Below are 14,814 nucleotides of genomic sequence, written 5' to 3' on the forward strand. Positions count from 1 at the left end.
AAGGTATTAATGTAAAAAAATGTATTGAGATTTTATTTATTAAGGAAACACAATCAAGTTCATCAGCATCTTTTTCTTAAATAACTTTTATGTCAGCAGCTAAGTTAAATTTAAGTATCCAAAGAGAGGCATTAATACAAAATAGGGCATTTACAAAGTAACTGTACACAATAAATATTTAAAATCTTTTATGTTTCTTTGGTGGACTGATACCATCTGTATCAGCATGCTCAGCTATAGGAGACAGCTCACTTTTTTCTTGTTTCAAGGGGAAGAAAAACGGATGCTTTAGTGCTTCTTCAAGAGTAATGCGTTTGGCTGGGTCATACTCCAACATTTTTTGTATGAGGTCAAAGAGGTTCTCATGGTCAGAATCCTGGCATGTCATGAATTCCTTCATGAATAAAAGACAAAATTTTTTTTTTCATCTCATAATTACAGCTCCCCTCTCCCAAAGCATTTTCCCTTCTGTCATTTTACCTTCAGTGGCTTACAGCGTCTAGAGACATATCTACCAGCAGAACTGTGTTCGTCCCAATCCAGCTGGTCACGATGGAAATATTTGCGTTTCCTTGAACAAATGAATCATGATTTGTTACTCAAAAATTCTGGTTTGCCCCCTCCCAAATATGTTTATCAGCACGTTACTCAGAATGGGAAATACCTACGTGGGAATGTTCCACATTTTAAACATAAGTTCATCGGTTTGCCCTTCTCTTTTCTTTTCCCTTTCCTTTTTTCCCGTCTTTTCCCCTTTTTCTTTTCTCTCATCCCTTTTCCTCATTCTTTCCTATTCCTTTTTCTTACCTTTTTATGTCTTGTTCTTTGTCTTGTCTTTTCCCTCATCTTTTTCTTTTCCCTCATCTGACGTCTTTTTTTCCTCCTTTCTTTCCCCTTTTCCCGTCTGCCTTTTCTTCTCCCATTTTTCTTTTGTCTTGTCTTCTCCCTTGTCTTTCCCTTTTTCTTTTCCCTTACCTTTCTCTTGTCCATCTTTTCTTTCCTTTTTTCCTTTTCCTTTTTTTTACCTTTTCTTTCTTGCCTTGTTACTTGTCTGTCTTGTCTTTTTCACTCATCTTTCCCTTGTCTGTCTTCCCCTTTTCCTTCTTCTCCCTTCTTTCCCTTTTCCTATCTTTTACCTTTTGTCTTCTCTTCCCTAGTTCTTTTCCCTTTTCCTTTTCCTCGTTTGTATTTTTCACCTGTCTTTTCCCTTGTCTGTCTTCTCCTTTCTTTACTTTTCCCTCTTTTCTCTCTTCCCGTTTCTTATTTATTACCTTTTTTGTCTTGTTGTGTCCCTTAGCTTTTCCCTTTTTTCTTTTCCATTTTCATGTCTTTTCCCTTGCATTTCTCTTGTCCGTCTTTTCCCTTCTTGTCTTTCACCTTTTCTCTGTGGCCTTGTCCCTTGTTGGGTCTTTTCTCTTACCTTTTTCCCATCTTCTAACTTTTCTGTCTTGTCTCGTCCGTCTTTTTGCTCATCCTATTCTTTTCCCATGTATGATGACTTTGTCTTTTCCCCTTGTCTTGTCCCTTGTCTCTTTCACCTTACTTTTCCCTTGTCTTTTCCTTTTTCCTCTTTTGTATCTTTTACCTTTTCTTTCTTGTCTTGGTCTTTTACCTTTCTTTTCATTTCTCTTTTTTGCTTATCTTCTCCTTTCTTTTCCTTTTTTCTTTTCTCTTTACTTTTCCTGTTTCTTCTACCATTTCTTTCTTGTCTTTTCCCTTTCTTTTCTTTTCTCTTGTCTTTTGCATTCTTTTTCCTTTCTTTTTTCTCTTTTACCTTTTTTTGTCTTGTCCCGTATGTCTCTTCCCTCATCTTGTCCCTCCTCTTTTCCGTTTTTTTATCTTTCACATTTTCTTTTATTGTCCCTTGTCTCATCTCTCGTCTTTCTTTTCCCTTTTCTGTTGTCTCTTCCTCATCCTAATCTTTTCCCACATGACTTGTCTTTGTCTTTTCCCTTTGTCTCTTCTCTTGTATCTTTTACCTTACCTTTTCCCTTGTCCATCTCTTTTTTCCCTTTTCTTTCCTTTTCCTCTTTTGTATCTTTTACATTTTCTCTCTTGTCCCTTGTATTTTCCTTTCTTTTCCCTCTTCTCCCTTTCCTTATCCTTTACCTTTTTTTCTTGACCCACCTTTTCCCTTTTTCTTTTCCCTTTTCTTATGTTTTACTTTTTATGTCTTGTCTCTTCCCTTGTCTGTCTCTTCCCATCTGTCTTGTCCTTTCCCTCATCTTTTTCTTTTCCCTTGTCTGGCTCATCTTGTCTTTCTTCTGACAGTCTTTCCCCCTTTTCCCTTTTCTGTCTTGTCTTGTCCCTTGTCTTTTCGCTTTTCTTATCTTTTTCTTTCTTGTCTTGTCCCTTGTCCGTCTTGTCCCATCTGACTTTTGCCTTTCTCCTTTTCTATCTCGTCTCTTCCCTTGTCTGTCTTGTCTTTGGTCAGTCTTTCCCCTTTTCCCTTGTCTGTCTTTCCCTTTTTCTTTTCCCTCTTCTTTTCTCTTACCTTTTTTGTCTTGTCCCTTGTCTGTCCTGTCGTCTGTCTTTTCCCTTTTTCTATCTTCTACATTTTCTATCTCGTCCCTTGTCTTTTCCCTTTGTCTTTTCTTTCACCTTTCCCTTGTCTTTTCTTTCCTTTTCCTCTTTTGTCATCTTTTCTCATCTTGTCGCTTGTCTGATCTTTTACCTTTTCTGCCTTGCCACCTCGTCTTTTGTCTTTTCCCGTTCTTTTCTTTTTCCTTTCCCTTGTCTTCTCTTTTCCTTTTTCTTTTTTCTTGTTTTCCCTTGTCTGTCTTTTCCCTTTTCTTGTCTGCCTTGTCTTTGTCTTTTGTCAGTCTTTCTGCTTTTGTCTCGTCTTTTCCCTCGTCTCGTCCGTCTTTCCTCTTTCCTTTTTTTACGTTTTCTTGTCTTGTCCATTGTCTTATCCTTGTCTTTTTCATTTATTTTCCTTTTCCCTTGTCTCCTTTTTCCCTTTTTCTTTTCCTCCTTTTCTTGCCTTTTCCGTTTTTTGTCTTGTCTTTTCCCTTCTCTCTTTTCCCTTATCTTTTACCTTTTCTCTTGTCTCTTCCCTCGTCTTTGTCTTTTGTCAGTCTTTCGTCTTCTCTTTTCCCTTTTAACTTTTCTGTTTTCTTTTGTCCCTTGCCTTTCGCTTGTCCGTTATTACTTTTCCCTTTACTTTTCCTTTTTTGTATCTTTTACCTTCTTTCCTTGCTTTGTCACTTGTCTTTTTCCCTTTTCTTTTCCCTGGTCTTATAATTTCTTTCTTTTCACTTTCTTTTCTTGTTTCCTTTTTCATCTCTTTTCCCTCATCTTTTTCCTTTTCCCTTGGATGACTTCTATTTTTCCATTGTCCTGTCTGGTCCCCTCTCTGTCTCTCTTATCCTGGCTGGCTGGCTTTCCCTCTTGCCCCGCCCGTCCGTCCGTCTCTCTTGTCCTGTCTGTCTGCATCTCCTTTCCTGTCTTGACCCCTGTCTGTCTCTTGTCCCCTGTCTCTTTCATCCCGTCTGTCTCCCTTGTCCTGTCTCTCGTGTCCCGTCTTTGTCCCTTGCCTTTCCCTTTTTCGTTTTCTTTTCCTTTTTCATATTTTTTACCTCGTCTCTTTTCCCTTTTTTTCTTTTCCCTCTTTTATTTTCCCCTTTCTTTTCTTTCCCTTTTCTGTCTTGTCCATCTTTTCCTGTCTTTTTCTTTTCAATTTTTTTTCTTGTATTTTCCCTTCTCTGTCTTTTCCCCTTGCCCCTCTCCCTTGTCTGTCTTTTCCCTTTTATTTCCTTTTACCTTTTCTCTTTTCCATTGTCTTTTTCCTTTGTCTGCCTTTTCCCTTTTTTTCCCCTTTTCCTTTTCCCTTTTCCTTTTTTGTATCTTTTACCTTTTGTCCTGTCCCTTGTCTTTTCCCTTAAGATTTGCTGTTAAACCAAACTTTTAAGTATTTTAATTTAAAAATGAAGTCATAAAGGTAAAATGTACTTACCTGGTTTTCTGTATCATGTGACTAGGCAAAGGCCCCAGTATTCGCTCCATCATTGCCAGGTGCTCTTTGCTGTCATGGGTCTGGAGGAAAAAGAACAACACCACGTTTACCTTCGTTGTTAGAGGAAGTTACCGTGAACCACAAACCAACACTCCTCCAGCTTTGGACTATATACCTTGCAACCAATAATCAATTTCAGATTAATGAATAAAGAGAGCCTGTAGTTATCTGCTACCTGAACTGAGTTACAATGTACTTTTTTGTTTGTTTTCCTTTTACCCTGCTTTGCCCTTTTTTTTGGTTCATAAATTTCACCTTCCAGCACTACTGTCAGAACAAGCAGTTTGCATGCGTGAGTAATACCAGATGGCTCTGAGAAGAAACCTTGTTAGTCTCAGTAGAGTGGGATCCCCTTTCATCAAGCTGGCTATACTGCTTACTGTATATAACCTGTAGCCTCTTCCAAGAAAGCTCCTCTTCTCCTCAACTTTGCACCCCCCCTCCATTCCACTCAATCAATGTCTAAAGGGATTTACTAAGTTGTGCTGCATCTCTTTGAGGTTCAGGTACCTACCGGAAATACAGTGAATCCCAGGTAGTATTCTATGAGGATACATCCAATGCTCCAAACATCACATGGCTGTGCCCATCCCAGTGCTGTGAAAAAAAATTCAGAAGCTCATTTTTATACTGTACTACGAACAGCTCAACAGCTTGAGCAAGCTGTATTTAAGGAGCACAATTCTAGTTAAAAGGTAGCACTTTTCAATAGCATACTAAAAATCTTACAGATGAAATCTTATCAACATGACGGACTACACAAAGCTCATTTCCACTATGAAAATAGGTAGTACTCCACCTAGCAAGGCTTACCTGCCTAGCCAGGCACATTTATAAACAAGACCTATTTTTTTTTTTTAGTCAGTTTTCGCATATATGGTTAGTGCTTAAAATTATCAGCGTTGAATTAAAAAGCACACAGTTCCTCTTGCACTAAAAAGACTTCTACTGACCTAGAATAACTTCAGGAGCTCTGTAATGTCTTGTAGACACCAAAGTACTGTGATGCTCATCATCGTATGTTGCACTCCCGAAGTCTACAACTTTGATGTCTGGATTTTTCAGTGTACGCTCATCACGTTTCTGAAATTAAACAGACAATGGGATTCAAGTGGCAAAATAAACCCAGAAGGCTGGGGGGGGCGGGGGGGGGGTGGAATAGGGAAGGTGACAGCAACTTACCAGTTTGGGGTTATACTCTTCTACATAATCGGACTTCACAAATAAAATATTTTCTGGTTTGAGATCTGTGTGTGTCAGTTTGTTCAAATGCAAAACTGCAACATAAATATCGTTGTTAGCAAAGTCTGTGAAGAAAATTTAACGAATTAAAAAAAGAAATATACTTACAATTCACAGATTTGCATATCTGATATGCCATCTGTCTGATGTGGTCCAGTCTAAATGGTAAAAACCCATTTTCCTTAATGAAGTCATAGGTACTGAGTCCAAGTAGCTCAAAAACAATGCAGACATGTCCATGGTGCTCAAACCATTCTAACATCTGGACACAGCGACTGCAGAAAGCAGGAAATTCAACGAATTCAACACTTAAGACGTTACACGTCTTAACATTGCACGAATTTCAACACTTAAGTTACATAATGCTGACGTATACATTGTATGACATAGTCGACTATGGCCTTTTAGAGGTTTAACATTCCCCTGTGCGTACACTAACCTACTTCAAGTAGCAGAGCTTCAAAACAATCAAAAACCCTAACAAATGTTGGTTCCAGGTGAGATGCTCCAAGTTCAGAATACAAAACTTTTCCTGAACTGAGAAATTAGAAACAGGAGGACAAAAAAACTTGCTGGAAGCACTGAGACCCCTTGCGATGGCACTTAAAAAGCAGCCCTGGGAGAACTGATTAAGCTCTTCTAAACCACACAACAAGAACATTATAAGGGAGGTAGTACTTCCACTTATAATAAATCTGCTCACGCATTAGTACAACTGCTCTCACTACAGCAGACTCTTAAGTCAGTCTCACAGGTCTGAGGAAGATCATGTAAAAATTTAATCCAATCCAGAACTAACAGCTAGCGCCTGGCAAGGCTGGGCAGCCCTGGGCTGCATGAAAGCTTGCACCACCAGAGTGGCTGGTGTACAGCTGTACACACACATGCAAGAATTAGACCAGCCTTTAAAAGAAACAGCAAGGGCCCTCAAGCTCTCTGAGACAGAAAGGAAGAAACCTGGTATGATTTAGGAAAAAATATACTCAAAGCTACTATTTAGTAAATTTGAGTTTGCGGTACTGAAAGTAGGGTTTTTGTTGTGTTTTAATTTTTTTTCCCAAAACACACACGCTATAGAAAATTAGAGTATTTTTAATGCCAAAGTAACGTACAGTCTTTTTTGTATACTTACTATGTATTGCTGGGATCTGATGCATTTAAATGTTCCAGTACTTGTATTTCTGAACGTGCTGCTTCGGAGTACCGATCAACATTTTTTACTATTTTCACAGCTACATGTCTACCTCCCCTGAAATACACAGGTTTTAACAGTCACTAGAACAATAAGTAGTTTCAACTAAGAGTATTCAGTAATTACCATCATATACATTGTTTAATAACAAAATTAATCGGTGAACCTTATCAAGACAAGAAAGCATTTTTAAGTACATACTGACTTTCAATTGAAAAAAAATTATATACACAAAAGCACAACTAAAACTTGGTCTCTTATCAACTATTCATTTTTTAAACTTACTTGATACGTTGTACGTTGGTGGTATTCTTAAAGATTAGAATACTGATTTACCCCATATCGTGTTTACGTATGCTGGACTGCTATTGCAGAAACTTCTACCTCTTGCAGCCCAACACGACTGTCAAAAATGACAGGTTTTCTTCAGTTAAGTAACAAAAATTGAACTGAGATATCAAATGCCTTCTACACTAACCAGAAGACAACCAACCTAGTTTCATACTATTTTACAGAGAAAAACTGCCATCAAACAAAAATGTATTACTGATTTATAATATACTCTTAGAACCCAAAGGGCACTGCTTCACCGCAGATGATTACTTGAACATATGCCACAAAGTATCACAGGCCTCCTCCCTACTCAACAGAAGCATGGAGGTGCAGGGCCTGGGACTCACCTTCACCCAAGTAGGTCTAGGCCACTCGCCAGTCAGCCCCTTACCCTCTGCCAGGGACAAGTTCTCTGGCTGAAGATGCACCCAATGGCACCTCCACCAGTCCTGCCTAACTGTTAAGTCAAGGTGCTCCTTCTGCCACGATGTGCTAACATACATATGGGAACAGCAACAGGAACGCTACCTGGCCACTAAAAGGGAAACTACAGTTCGCAACTTTTGCAACTTTTCTGCAGTAAATGATCCGGCAAGAAGGCCTAACTGCATAATGGGTTAAACTGACTGGAAACAGAAATGCCAGGGACCGAGTGACTTCATGTAAGGGAATGCGGTTTCCCTTGCTGATAAGAAACAGTCGCAGCATTGCGTTGTAGCAACTGCGAAATGCCAATTACTCAAGGCTCTGCTTGGTGAGCAGAACTAGCACTGAGAGATGACCCAGATGACCCAAATGCCAGGCTAAGACTCCCCATGCCAAAACTCACAGGACTAGGGCTGGTGCAAGTATATATGAAGAATCGTGACACATCTTCACAGACCCCTTCTGGAACTGCTTACCGCAACAGTCCTCTGTCCAATGCACTGTTCACTTTTATCTTTTTATATTTAAGCACAAACGTGTGCTTACATTGCCTCAAGGTACACAATAAAACTTTTCTAACACCATACCATGTACGCTCCAAGGAACATGCAAGAAACCTTCCCCAAGGTGAAAGCTGAGTTAACAACTCGAACAGTTTGATCTCCAATTCCAACCACAAAGCATTCATAATTCCCATGCTGATGCCACTTATAAATCAAAAAAACCCTATTGTTTTGTTATGTCAAAATGTAACGAAATACACAGAGCAGTACATGAGAAAGTAAACTCCCAGAATCAATTTGAAAGCACCTCATGATACTCATACTGTGACAGTATCAGCAAGAAAAATTACAGGTATCTATTAGAAAAGACTTACGCTTTGTGATCGATGCATTCCACTACTTTTCCAAAAGCACCTTCACCCAAAGTAGCAACAATCTCATCTAAAAAGAAAAGGACTGTCAATCGCAGAAGTTGTGAAGTTACTCAGCCATTAAAAAAACAAGCAAACAAAAACAAACAACAACAAAAAATAAATACTATCACTGAAGATTATTCTAGACTGTGCAACTTTAAAAATGTAAACATCTAGTTTGAGAGATGTTACTGGACATCTCTCATCAAGGCACATTTACAGGGATCTCATTCTAGAACGTTCATTAACTTCGTTTACTATTTTTGGGGGAAAAAGGGGAAAAAGAAACAAGAAATGCATTTAAGTTCTACAGAAAAAGAATAACAATCCCCCCACAGAACAAAACAAAAAAAGACAGAAAGAAAAGACTTCCAAAGCCCCCTCACATCTTATGCTAAAAGAAATTACTCAATCTGAAAAGTTAGTAAGTTTTGAAAAATAGTCTATACATCTTGCACTTAGTACGTCTCCACTCTGACAGATCAGGTGACCCTCCTCATCATCCTCTACACTCCTGGATCTTTTCCTTCGATGACTCTTCTGGAACGGCACCAAGATCGTCCAGCCAATCAATAAACCCGAGTCAATTCAGGTCAGAATACGAAATTCATTCAGCAGGGAGATATTCAGGCATTCAGATACACGCCAGGCCACAAACGGTTGGCAGGAGCAATTTCAAATTCAGTCCCCAGAAATTCACAGGGCACATAGTTTATGTTACAGGAGAAAAACATGGCAAGGAACAGATTTTCAGATAAGATACTCAAAGTGGCAAGGCAACAAAAAATTACAACACAATTGTTTTTCTTTTAAAAGATTGGTTCACTGAATTTTGCTTTAGGATTTCAGTGCCCTCACTTCTTATAGCAAAAAGATTTAATAATTATCTTATATAAATTACCCTTGTGAGCAAACTAGAATACCCATCTTAAATAAGTTTAAACCTCTGGTCTAAATATTTAATCACAGTTTTGTGTTTATTCTTTTTAATCACAAAAATAGCATATATATTTACTTTTGTCTGCCTCAGCTAAAGATATTAACTACAAATCCTACCTTCAGCTTTTTTAACAGTTAAATATATGACAAAGTTCAGAAAAACTAACCTGCTACTGGACAGTTTTCGTAGTTATCCGATTCTACAGACTTTTACCGAGACCTAAAACATCTTAATACCAAAAAAAAGTGCAAAAATCTGACATCCTTGCTATTTCAGTGATACTTATCCAAAAGCAAGTTTGAAAGCTTGTATTTGGATTTTTGGGTAGGGCTCAAATAAATAGTTGATGTAATTGTAAGTTTTTAAGGCATGAAAGTGATGCCTGTATTTCAAGCACTCCAATTTATGTTTTTTATTCATTGATCGGCTCAAATATATCCAATGAACAAATAGCAAGACTATATTCTCTGGTATCACAAGCATACCTACAAACCATATGTTCTCACTAAACAGGAAAAAAAATAGCAAAAAAAATCTATTAATATAAATGAAAGAACTAATCTATAAATATTATTGACAGACTTCCCCAAACCCCCTCAATTACTACTGCCTAGATGAGAGATTATTTTCCTAAAATACAAAATCCTAAGTTAAAATTGGTCATACCACCTGTGAATGATGATGATGATGACAGGCACTGTGATGTGTCCTGTATTTCCTTTTGTAACTACTCCTCCCACTATATCCCGATGATTTGCTACTATGGTTGTGATAACCACTTTCATGGTCTCTGTGATGATGTCCATTATCATATCCTTGGTTGTATTCGTTTCTGTATTCTTCAACATAGCGTCGTTCATGATGGTCTCTCTCATTTATGGATTTGGATTCTGAACAGTTACTACAAACAAAAGATTAAGTAAACCTAATTACATAACTTCCAGAATCTCTATCAAGACAGCTTTTTGTTTTAGGGTGTAAGACACCTATCTTGAAATATCTCCAACTCAAAAAATGAGTATGTTATCTGATGACCAGATCAGAATAGTAGAATCTTGAATCATGTCCCTACTTGTATCAGAAATCATAATGTTATTTACCTATCAGGAAGTTTAGAAAGATCATGTTTGAAGTGCTTATTCTCCTGTGTACCACTGAACGACCTCCTCTTCCTCTTATGACCACTGTCACATCTTCTGCGATCCCAACTTTCTTTTTCATCCCAGTCAGGATAATTAGTTTGCCTGGAATGCCGCATCTGTAACTGAAAAAGTATTTTGCTCTTTGAAATAGCTTCCACAGACAAGCCATTACTATCAAACTGAAAGTATAATGACAATTTTTCCTCAACTACCCAACTTTGATTTTTTCCCTCCTTTCTCCACGTCATTTTAAAATTAAATTAATTTCAAAATGACTGTTTTGGTATGTGAATAAAACCCAACAAGCTACCTCTTAAAAATGAAAGCACTGTGGACCAGGTACCAAACACACACTGAGAATGTTACTTCTGCAAAGCTACTCAAGCACCCTCGTTTATAATAAACGGTGTGTGCACTGGGAAAATGGAAAGCTTATGTGTACTTAAAAACGCATACAAAGCACTGGAACAGGCTGCCCAGAGAGGTTGTGTAGTCTCCTCTGGAGATATTCAAAACCTGCCTAGATGCCACCGTGCACAATGTGCTCTAGGTGATCCTGCTTGGCAGGGGGGTTGGACTAGATGATCTTCAGAGGTCCCTTCCAACCTGGGCCATTCTGTGTGAAATATTGCCCACTGTGCTTTATCAAAATTTCAAAGAATCTGTCATGAACTTCTACCATGCTTTTCTGTAGATTCCTGGAGTATTTCCAGTGCTAACTCGAAGTGGCAGTAAAACCCATACATCTACTAGGTATTTAATTACTGGCTTTCTAAAAAAGGTAAGTCTCTTATCAAACATCTTTTCCTTCATTGTCCGATCGTAAATGGGTCACGGCTCGCCAGATGCGGCTCGGGCAAACGCGGCGGTGTACCGCAGCAGGTCGCTGACGCCTGACAGACGCCCCCGGCCAGCTCGGCGCCCCCAGGTGACTGAGGCGCCTGTCGCAGGACACTCGGTGGCTGCCATCGCCCCCGGGGTCCCTGCCGCAGGACGAGGCTGGGGGCTCCGCTCGGACCCGCGAAGCACTCCCTAAGAGCGACGGCCGCAGCCATTTTGTCGGGGCGCGGCACTAGGCGCGGGCAGACAACATGGCGGCCGAGAAGAGGCGGGGGCCCAGCGCCCACCCGAGTCGGCGGGGCCGAGCCAAACCGCGCGGCCACGGGCTGCCCCTCACCCCGGCAGGAGGCCGCCCTGTCCCCGCACCGCGGCGGCGTCCCCCGGGCCGCCCCCAGCCCCTGGGCAGCTGCGGTGGGGCTGCCCGCAGACAGGCCGCGCCCCGTCCCGTCCCATCCCGCAGCCCGCCCGCGTCCTTCAGCTTCCCCCCGCCGCCCGGCAGCGCTGCGCCCTGCCCGCCCGACCTCAGCAGCTCGGGGTGCAGCCGTGCTCGGGGTACCCGCTGTGCTGCTGGGGGTACTCGCTGTGCTGCTCGGGGTACCCGCCGTCCTCCTCCGAGCTGCCGCGAACCACCACCACAGCACCGCCACCGCGCCGCAGCTCGCCACAAAATGGCGTTGCCAAGGAACCTTCTGGAACGCGGCGGCGTCACACGGCGGGGCGGAGCGGGCCGGGCCGGGCCGGGCCGGGCCCAGGCAGGGCGGGTCCGGCGACAGCGCCCCCTCAGCAGCCCCCCGACCCCCTTGCTGCCCAGGCCCCGCCGGCAGTGGCTTCACGGCAGGTCCCGGGACACCAGGTGGAAAATTCTGGCTCTGCAAGTAGCCCCAGTGTAAAAACCTTCCCCTGGGCTCCTGCCGAGGGCTTTTCAGCATCGCGTAGCGCGACGATGAAAACAATAAAGCTAACCCCCTTTTAAGAGTGACCACCAGAAGGCTGCTTTTTGTGACTCTTCATTGACATGTCATCATTTTCGCTCCTTGGCAATAAAAGCCTGATTTTTTTTTTTTTGCCTCTCTACATGCCCAGACAAATTGTTAATGCACATACCCAGTCAGCTTTAAAGCAGCACAAGTTTAAAGTACCACTGGTGACTAACAAATTACAGCTGTCTCTAAATGATTGGCATTAAAAACATTTCAAAATAGTTGGCCACCACTTTTTTTTATGTCATGGCATCTTTTACTAGTTTTTAGTCATGTTTTCAAGGCTCGGTGGAACATAAATAACCACTGTAAAACAAAATAAATACAACTCATTAAACATACAGATCAGCCTTCTATGCCCACAGGACAAAAAAAAACCCTCCCACAAAACAAAGCCTTGCTTTCCTGCTCACTGCGGGCATAGGGGAGCAGTTGTACCAGACAGCCCACCTCCCCCTGGGTTCTGCTCACCTTGTTCTCATGGCACGAGCTCCACCACCCATCAGCCACCACCTCAGCAAAGCTATCCAGTACCACACTTGAAATTCAGTTCTCCAAAAGCCCAGCCGGCTGTCCAACATCTTGTCTGCCATCTCATTTATGTGGGAAAAGCATACCTAAGGATAAAGGAGTCCTGAAACGCTGCAACAGTCTATGCATATCAGTTCTCTAAACCCAGATATTCCTTTATTCTGGGAAGCACTAAACATTCTGAAACACTTCAAAGCCTTTATAAATGACCCTCCTCGCTTTTAGGTCTTTTTTTTTTAATTTTCCCCAACTGACCCTATAGCTGTATGCAAGAACTAAACTGCACATATGCTGTACCCATCAACCAGCCCAAGAAATTACACTTCCACTCGTGTCTCTCTTTCTTTCAGAAGTGGATGGGACCAACCCCACCATTATTTTTCCTGTTGTATTCCAAGTTCCCATGGAAGAGGTTCAGAACCATGAACAGGAAAACAAGCATAATATGACTCAAAACAGGATGCAAATCTGTCCCATGAGATCACTCCCCTTTCAATATGCAAGTTTAGATAAAAAAGAAAGTATCTAAATTTATGTATTATGCAGAGAGCAAATTGCTTGCTGTTCCTGTATTTCACACATTCTATAAATCAGTCTTTTTGTGGAGGTAAAAAGCAGACCTGAAACTCTACTGAGTTCAGTGCTAGATGTCAGCATTTTAAATTAGAGGAACTAATTCCTCTAATTTAACTAATAGTTCCTCTGCACTGTAGGCAAATTCTCAGTATGTATTTCTTCTTGCATAACAGTAGTGGCAGTGTGTCAGCCCAACATGCAGTTGCCTGCTTCTGTCTACTTGCTGTTGTTATGTGCTGGTAACATGAAAAAGACAGGAAGAGCACAGAACTAAAATAATGAAATCCTTTACCTGACTGACTGACGTGGTAGGGTAAAATGTAGGAAGTCTGGAGCAAGGGCTAGGAGCTTTACGCAATACCACATACCAAAGAGGCACATAATCTCTTAAGACTTCTGCTGACAACATTTTGGCTCTTTCAAATGTCTTTTTTTTTCTTTCCTTAAACACACACCTGAACTCCAGAACAATACTAAGAGATGCAACAGAATGGATGTATTCCTCATTCATTCATGCATACAGAAATTTTGTCCCAAAGAGAGGGTACTGATCTACTCTGGTGGACACTAAGCCTTTGCTCGTTAACTCCTCAGAAGCCTGTACATGCATACCTTTGCCTTTCTCTTGCAAATAATTTCACCTCTTTATTTTAAAAGGCAGAGAGATGGATGCAGAAATTGTGGGTGTCTCATATACAGTTGGAACTGGAAATCTATACTCTCCCCTCTCTGTATTATAGCCAGAAAATGGACCTCTGTGGAAACAAATTGATTTTTCCTGCTTCAATAAAACAAACTGATGCCAAAATGCATTTTTTAAATCTACAACAAGGAGGTTTTCAGGGAAGGAACACTGCTTTGCCTAGCATACCCAAGGTGGAGAACTGCTTTTCTGATGCATTCAAATTGCACTTTTCCCTGCTTAAGTCAGTTTATTTTATGCTTACTATACTAAGTGAACTGAGCATTGGATCAGTAATACACATATTCGTACATATGTATGTATTTTATTTTTCCTTCTGTGCACTCAATATCCAGACATTTCTGTACCTTCTTGCAGACTTTTTTATTTGAGTCCAACAACATCTGGTCTCAAACAGGACCAAAGAACATCTCTCTCTTATTTGTTCTTCAATATCATCTTGGCCATAGTATCGTTTATTATTTTGGGTATATCAGTATATTCTTGGTTAGAAGTCTGACCATAACCTTTCAGTCAATACTCTTTGTTGTGTTTACCCTCTACTGTTTGTGCAATGAAGTGATGAAAAACAAGTTATAGTAAATCCATGGTTACCTAGTTTCAAACAACAGCTATATAAAGACACAAACACTCACTCTTTCATTCCAAGAGTATTGTGCCAGAGGCTAAAGCAATTGTTTATGATCTACCTTCCAGGGAGGCTGAAGAGGTTACCATTCCAACACGACAGTGCAAGACCAAGAACTCCTCTAAATGTTGTTTTTAATCCACTAGCAAAGAAAAGTTTCCTCTATCTGTAACACTGCTTTCACCTAGGGGAAAAAATTACATATCTTAGTGAATTTTCTAAAAAACTGTAAAGTAAGGAACATTAGAATTTACATGGGAAAGTTTCAGAAAACTGACACTATGAAATTGTAGCAAAGCCCATTGTTTCAACACAGTTATCACAGTGAAAGACAAGGCAGAGAACAAAGG

At 40.7% G+C, this 14,814-nt stretch overlaps 1 protein-coding gene across 3 annotated transcripts; it reads right to left on the reverse strand.

The window, feature by feature from the left end:
- Positions 1-6: 6 nt before the first annotated feature.
- Positions 7-14,646, reverse strand: CLK1 (CDC like kinase 1). Of its 3 annotated transcripts, none has more exons than XM_083842586.1 (13): positions 11,568-11,990; positions 10,165-10,322; positions 9,734-9,965; positions 8,574-8,664; positions 8,086-8,152; positions 6,390-6,506; positions 5,366-5,532; positions 5,198-5,292; positions 4,969-5,098; positions 4,530-4,612; positions 3,956-4,035; positions 481-571; positions 7-394 (listed from the first exon to the last, which is right to left on the reverse strand). In XM_083842586.1, exons 1-13 carry the CDS (start codon positions 11,973-11,975, stop codon positions 179-181), a joined length of 1,935 nt encoding a protein of 644 aa, XP_083698712.1. In that variant the 5' UTR covers positions 11,976-11,990; the 3' UTR covers positions 7-178. The 3 variants fall into 3 exon arrangements, with proteins under 3 accessions (XP_083698712.1, XP_083698711.1, XP_083698713.1); XM_083842585.1 differs by having other exon boundaries at positions 10,165-10,328; XM_083842587.1 differs by lacking the exons at positions 8,574-8,664; positions 9,734-9,965; positions 11,568-11,990 and adding exons at positions 12,498-12,643; positions 14,526-14,646 and having other exon boundaries at positions 10,165-10,328.
- Between the last annotated feature and the right edge of the window lie 168 nt (positions 14,647-14,814).

The sequence above is a fragment of the Anser anser genome (assembly GCF_964211835.1).
Source record: "Anser anser genome assembly, chromosome: 6".
NCBI lineage: Eukaryota > Metazoa > Chordata > Aves > Anseriformes > Anatidae > Anser > Anser anser.

Excerpts from the sequence above, each read along its gene's own strand:
- CLK1 (XM_083842585.1), bottom strand. The coding sequence starts at position 11,975 with ATGCTGAAAAGCCCTCGGCAGGAGCCCAGGGGAAGGTTTTTACACTGG. Across the intron at positions 9,966-10,164 it reads CTTTCTAAACTTCCTGATAG|TAACTGTTCAGAATCCAAAT; the intron begins GTAAATAACATT and ends TTTTGTTTGTAG. Across the intron at positions 5,099-5,197 it reads AAGAGTATAACCCCAAACTG|AAACGTGATGAGCGTACACT; the intron begins GTAAGTTGCTGT and ends GTTTAATTTCAG.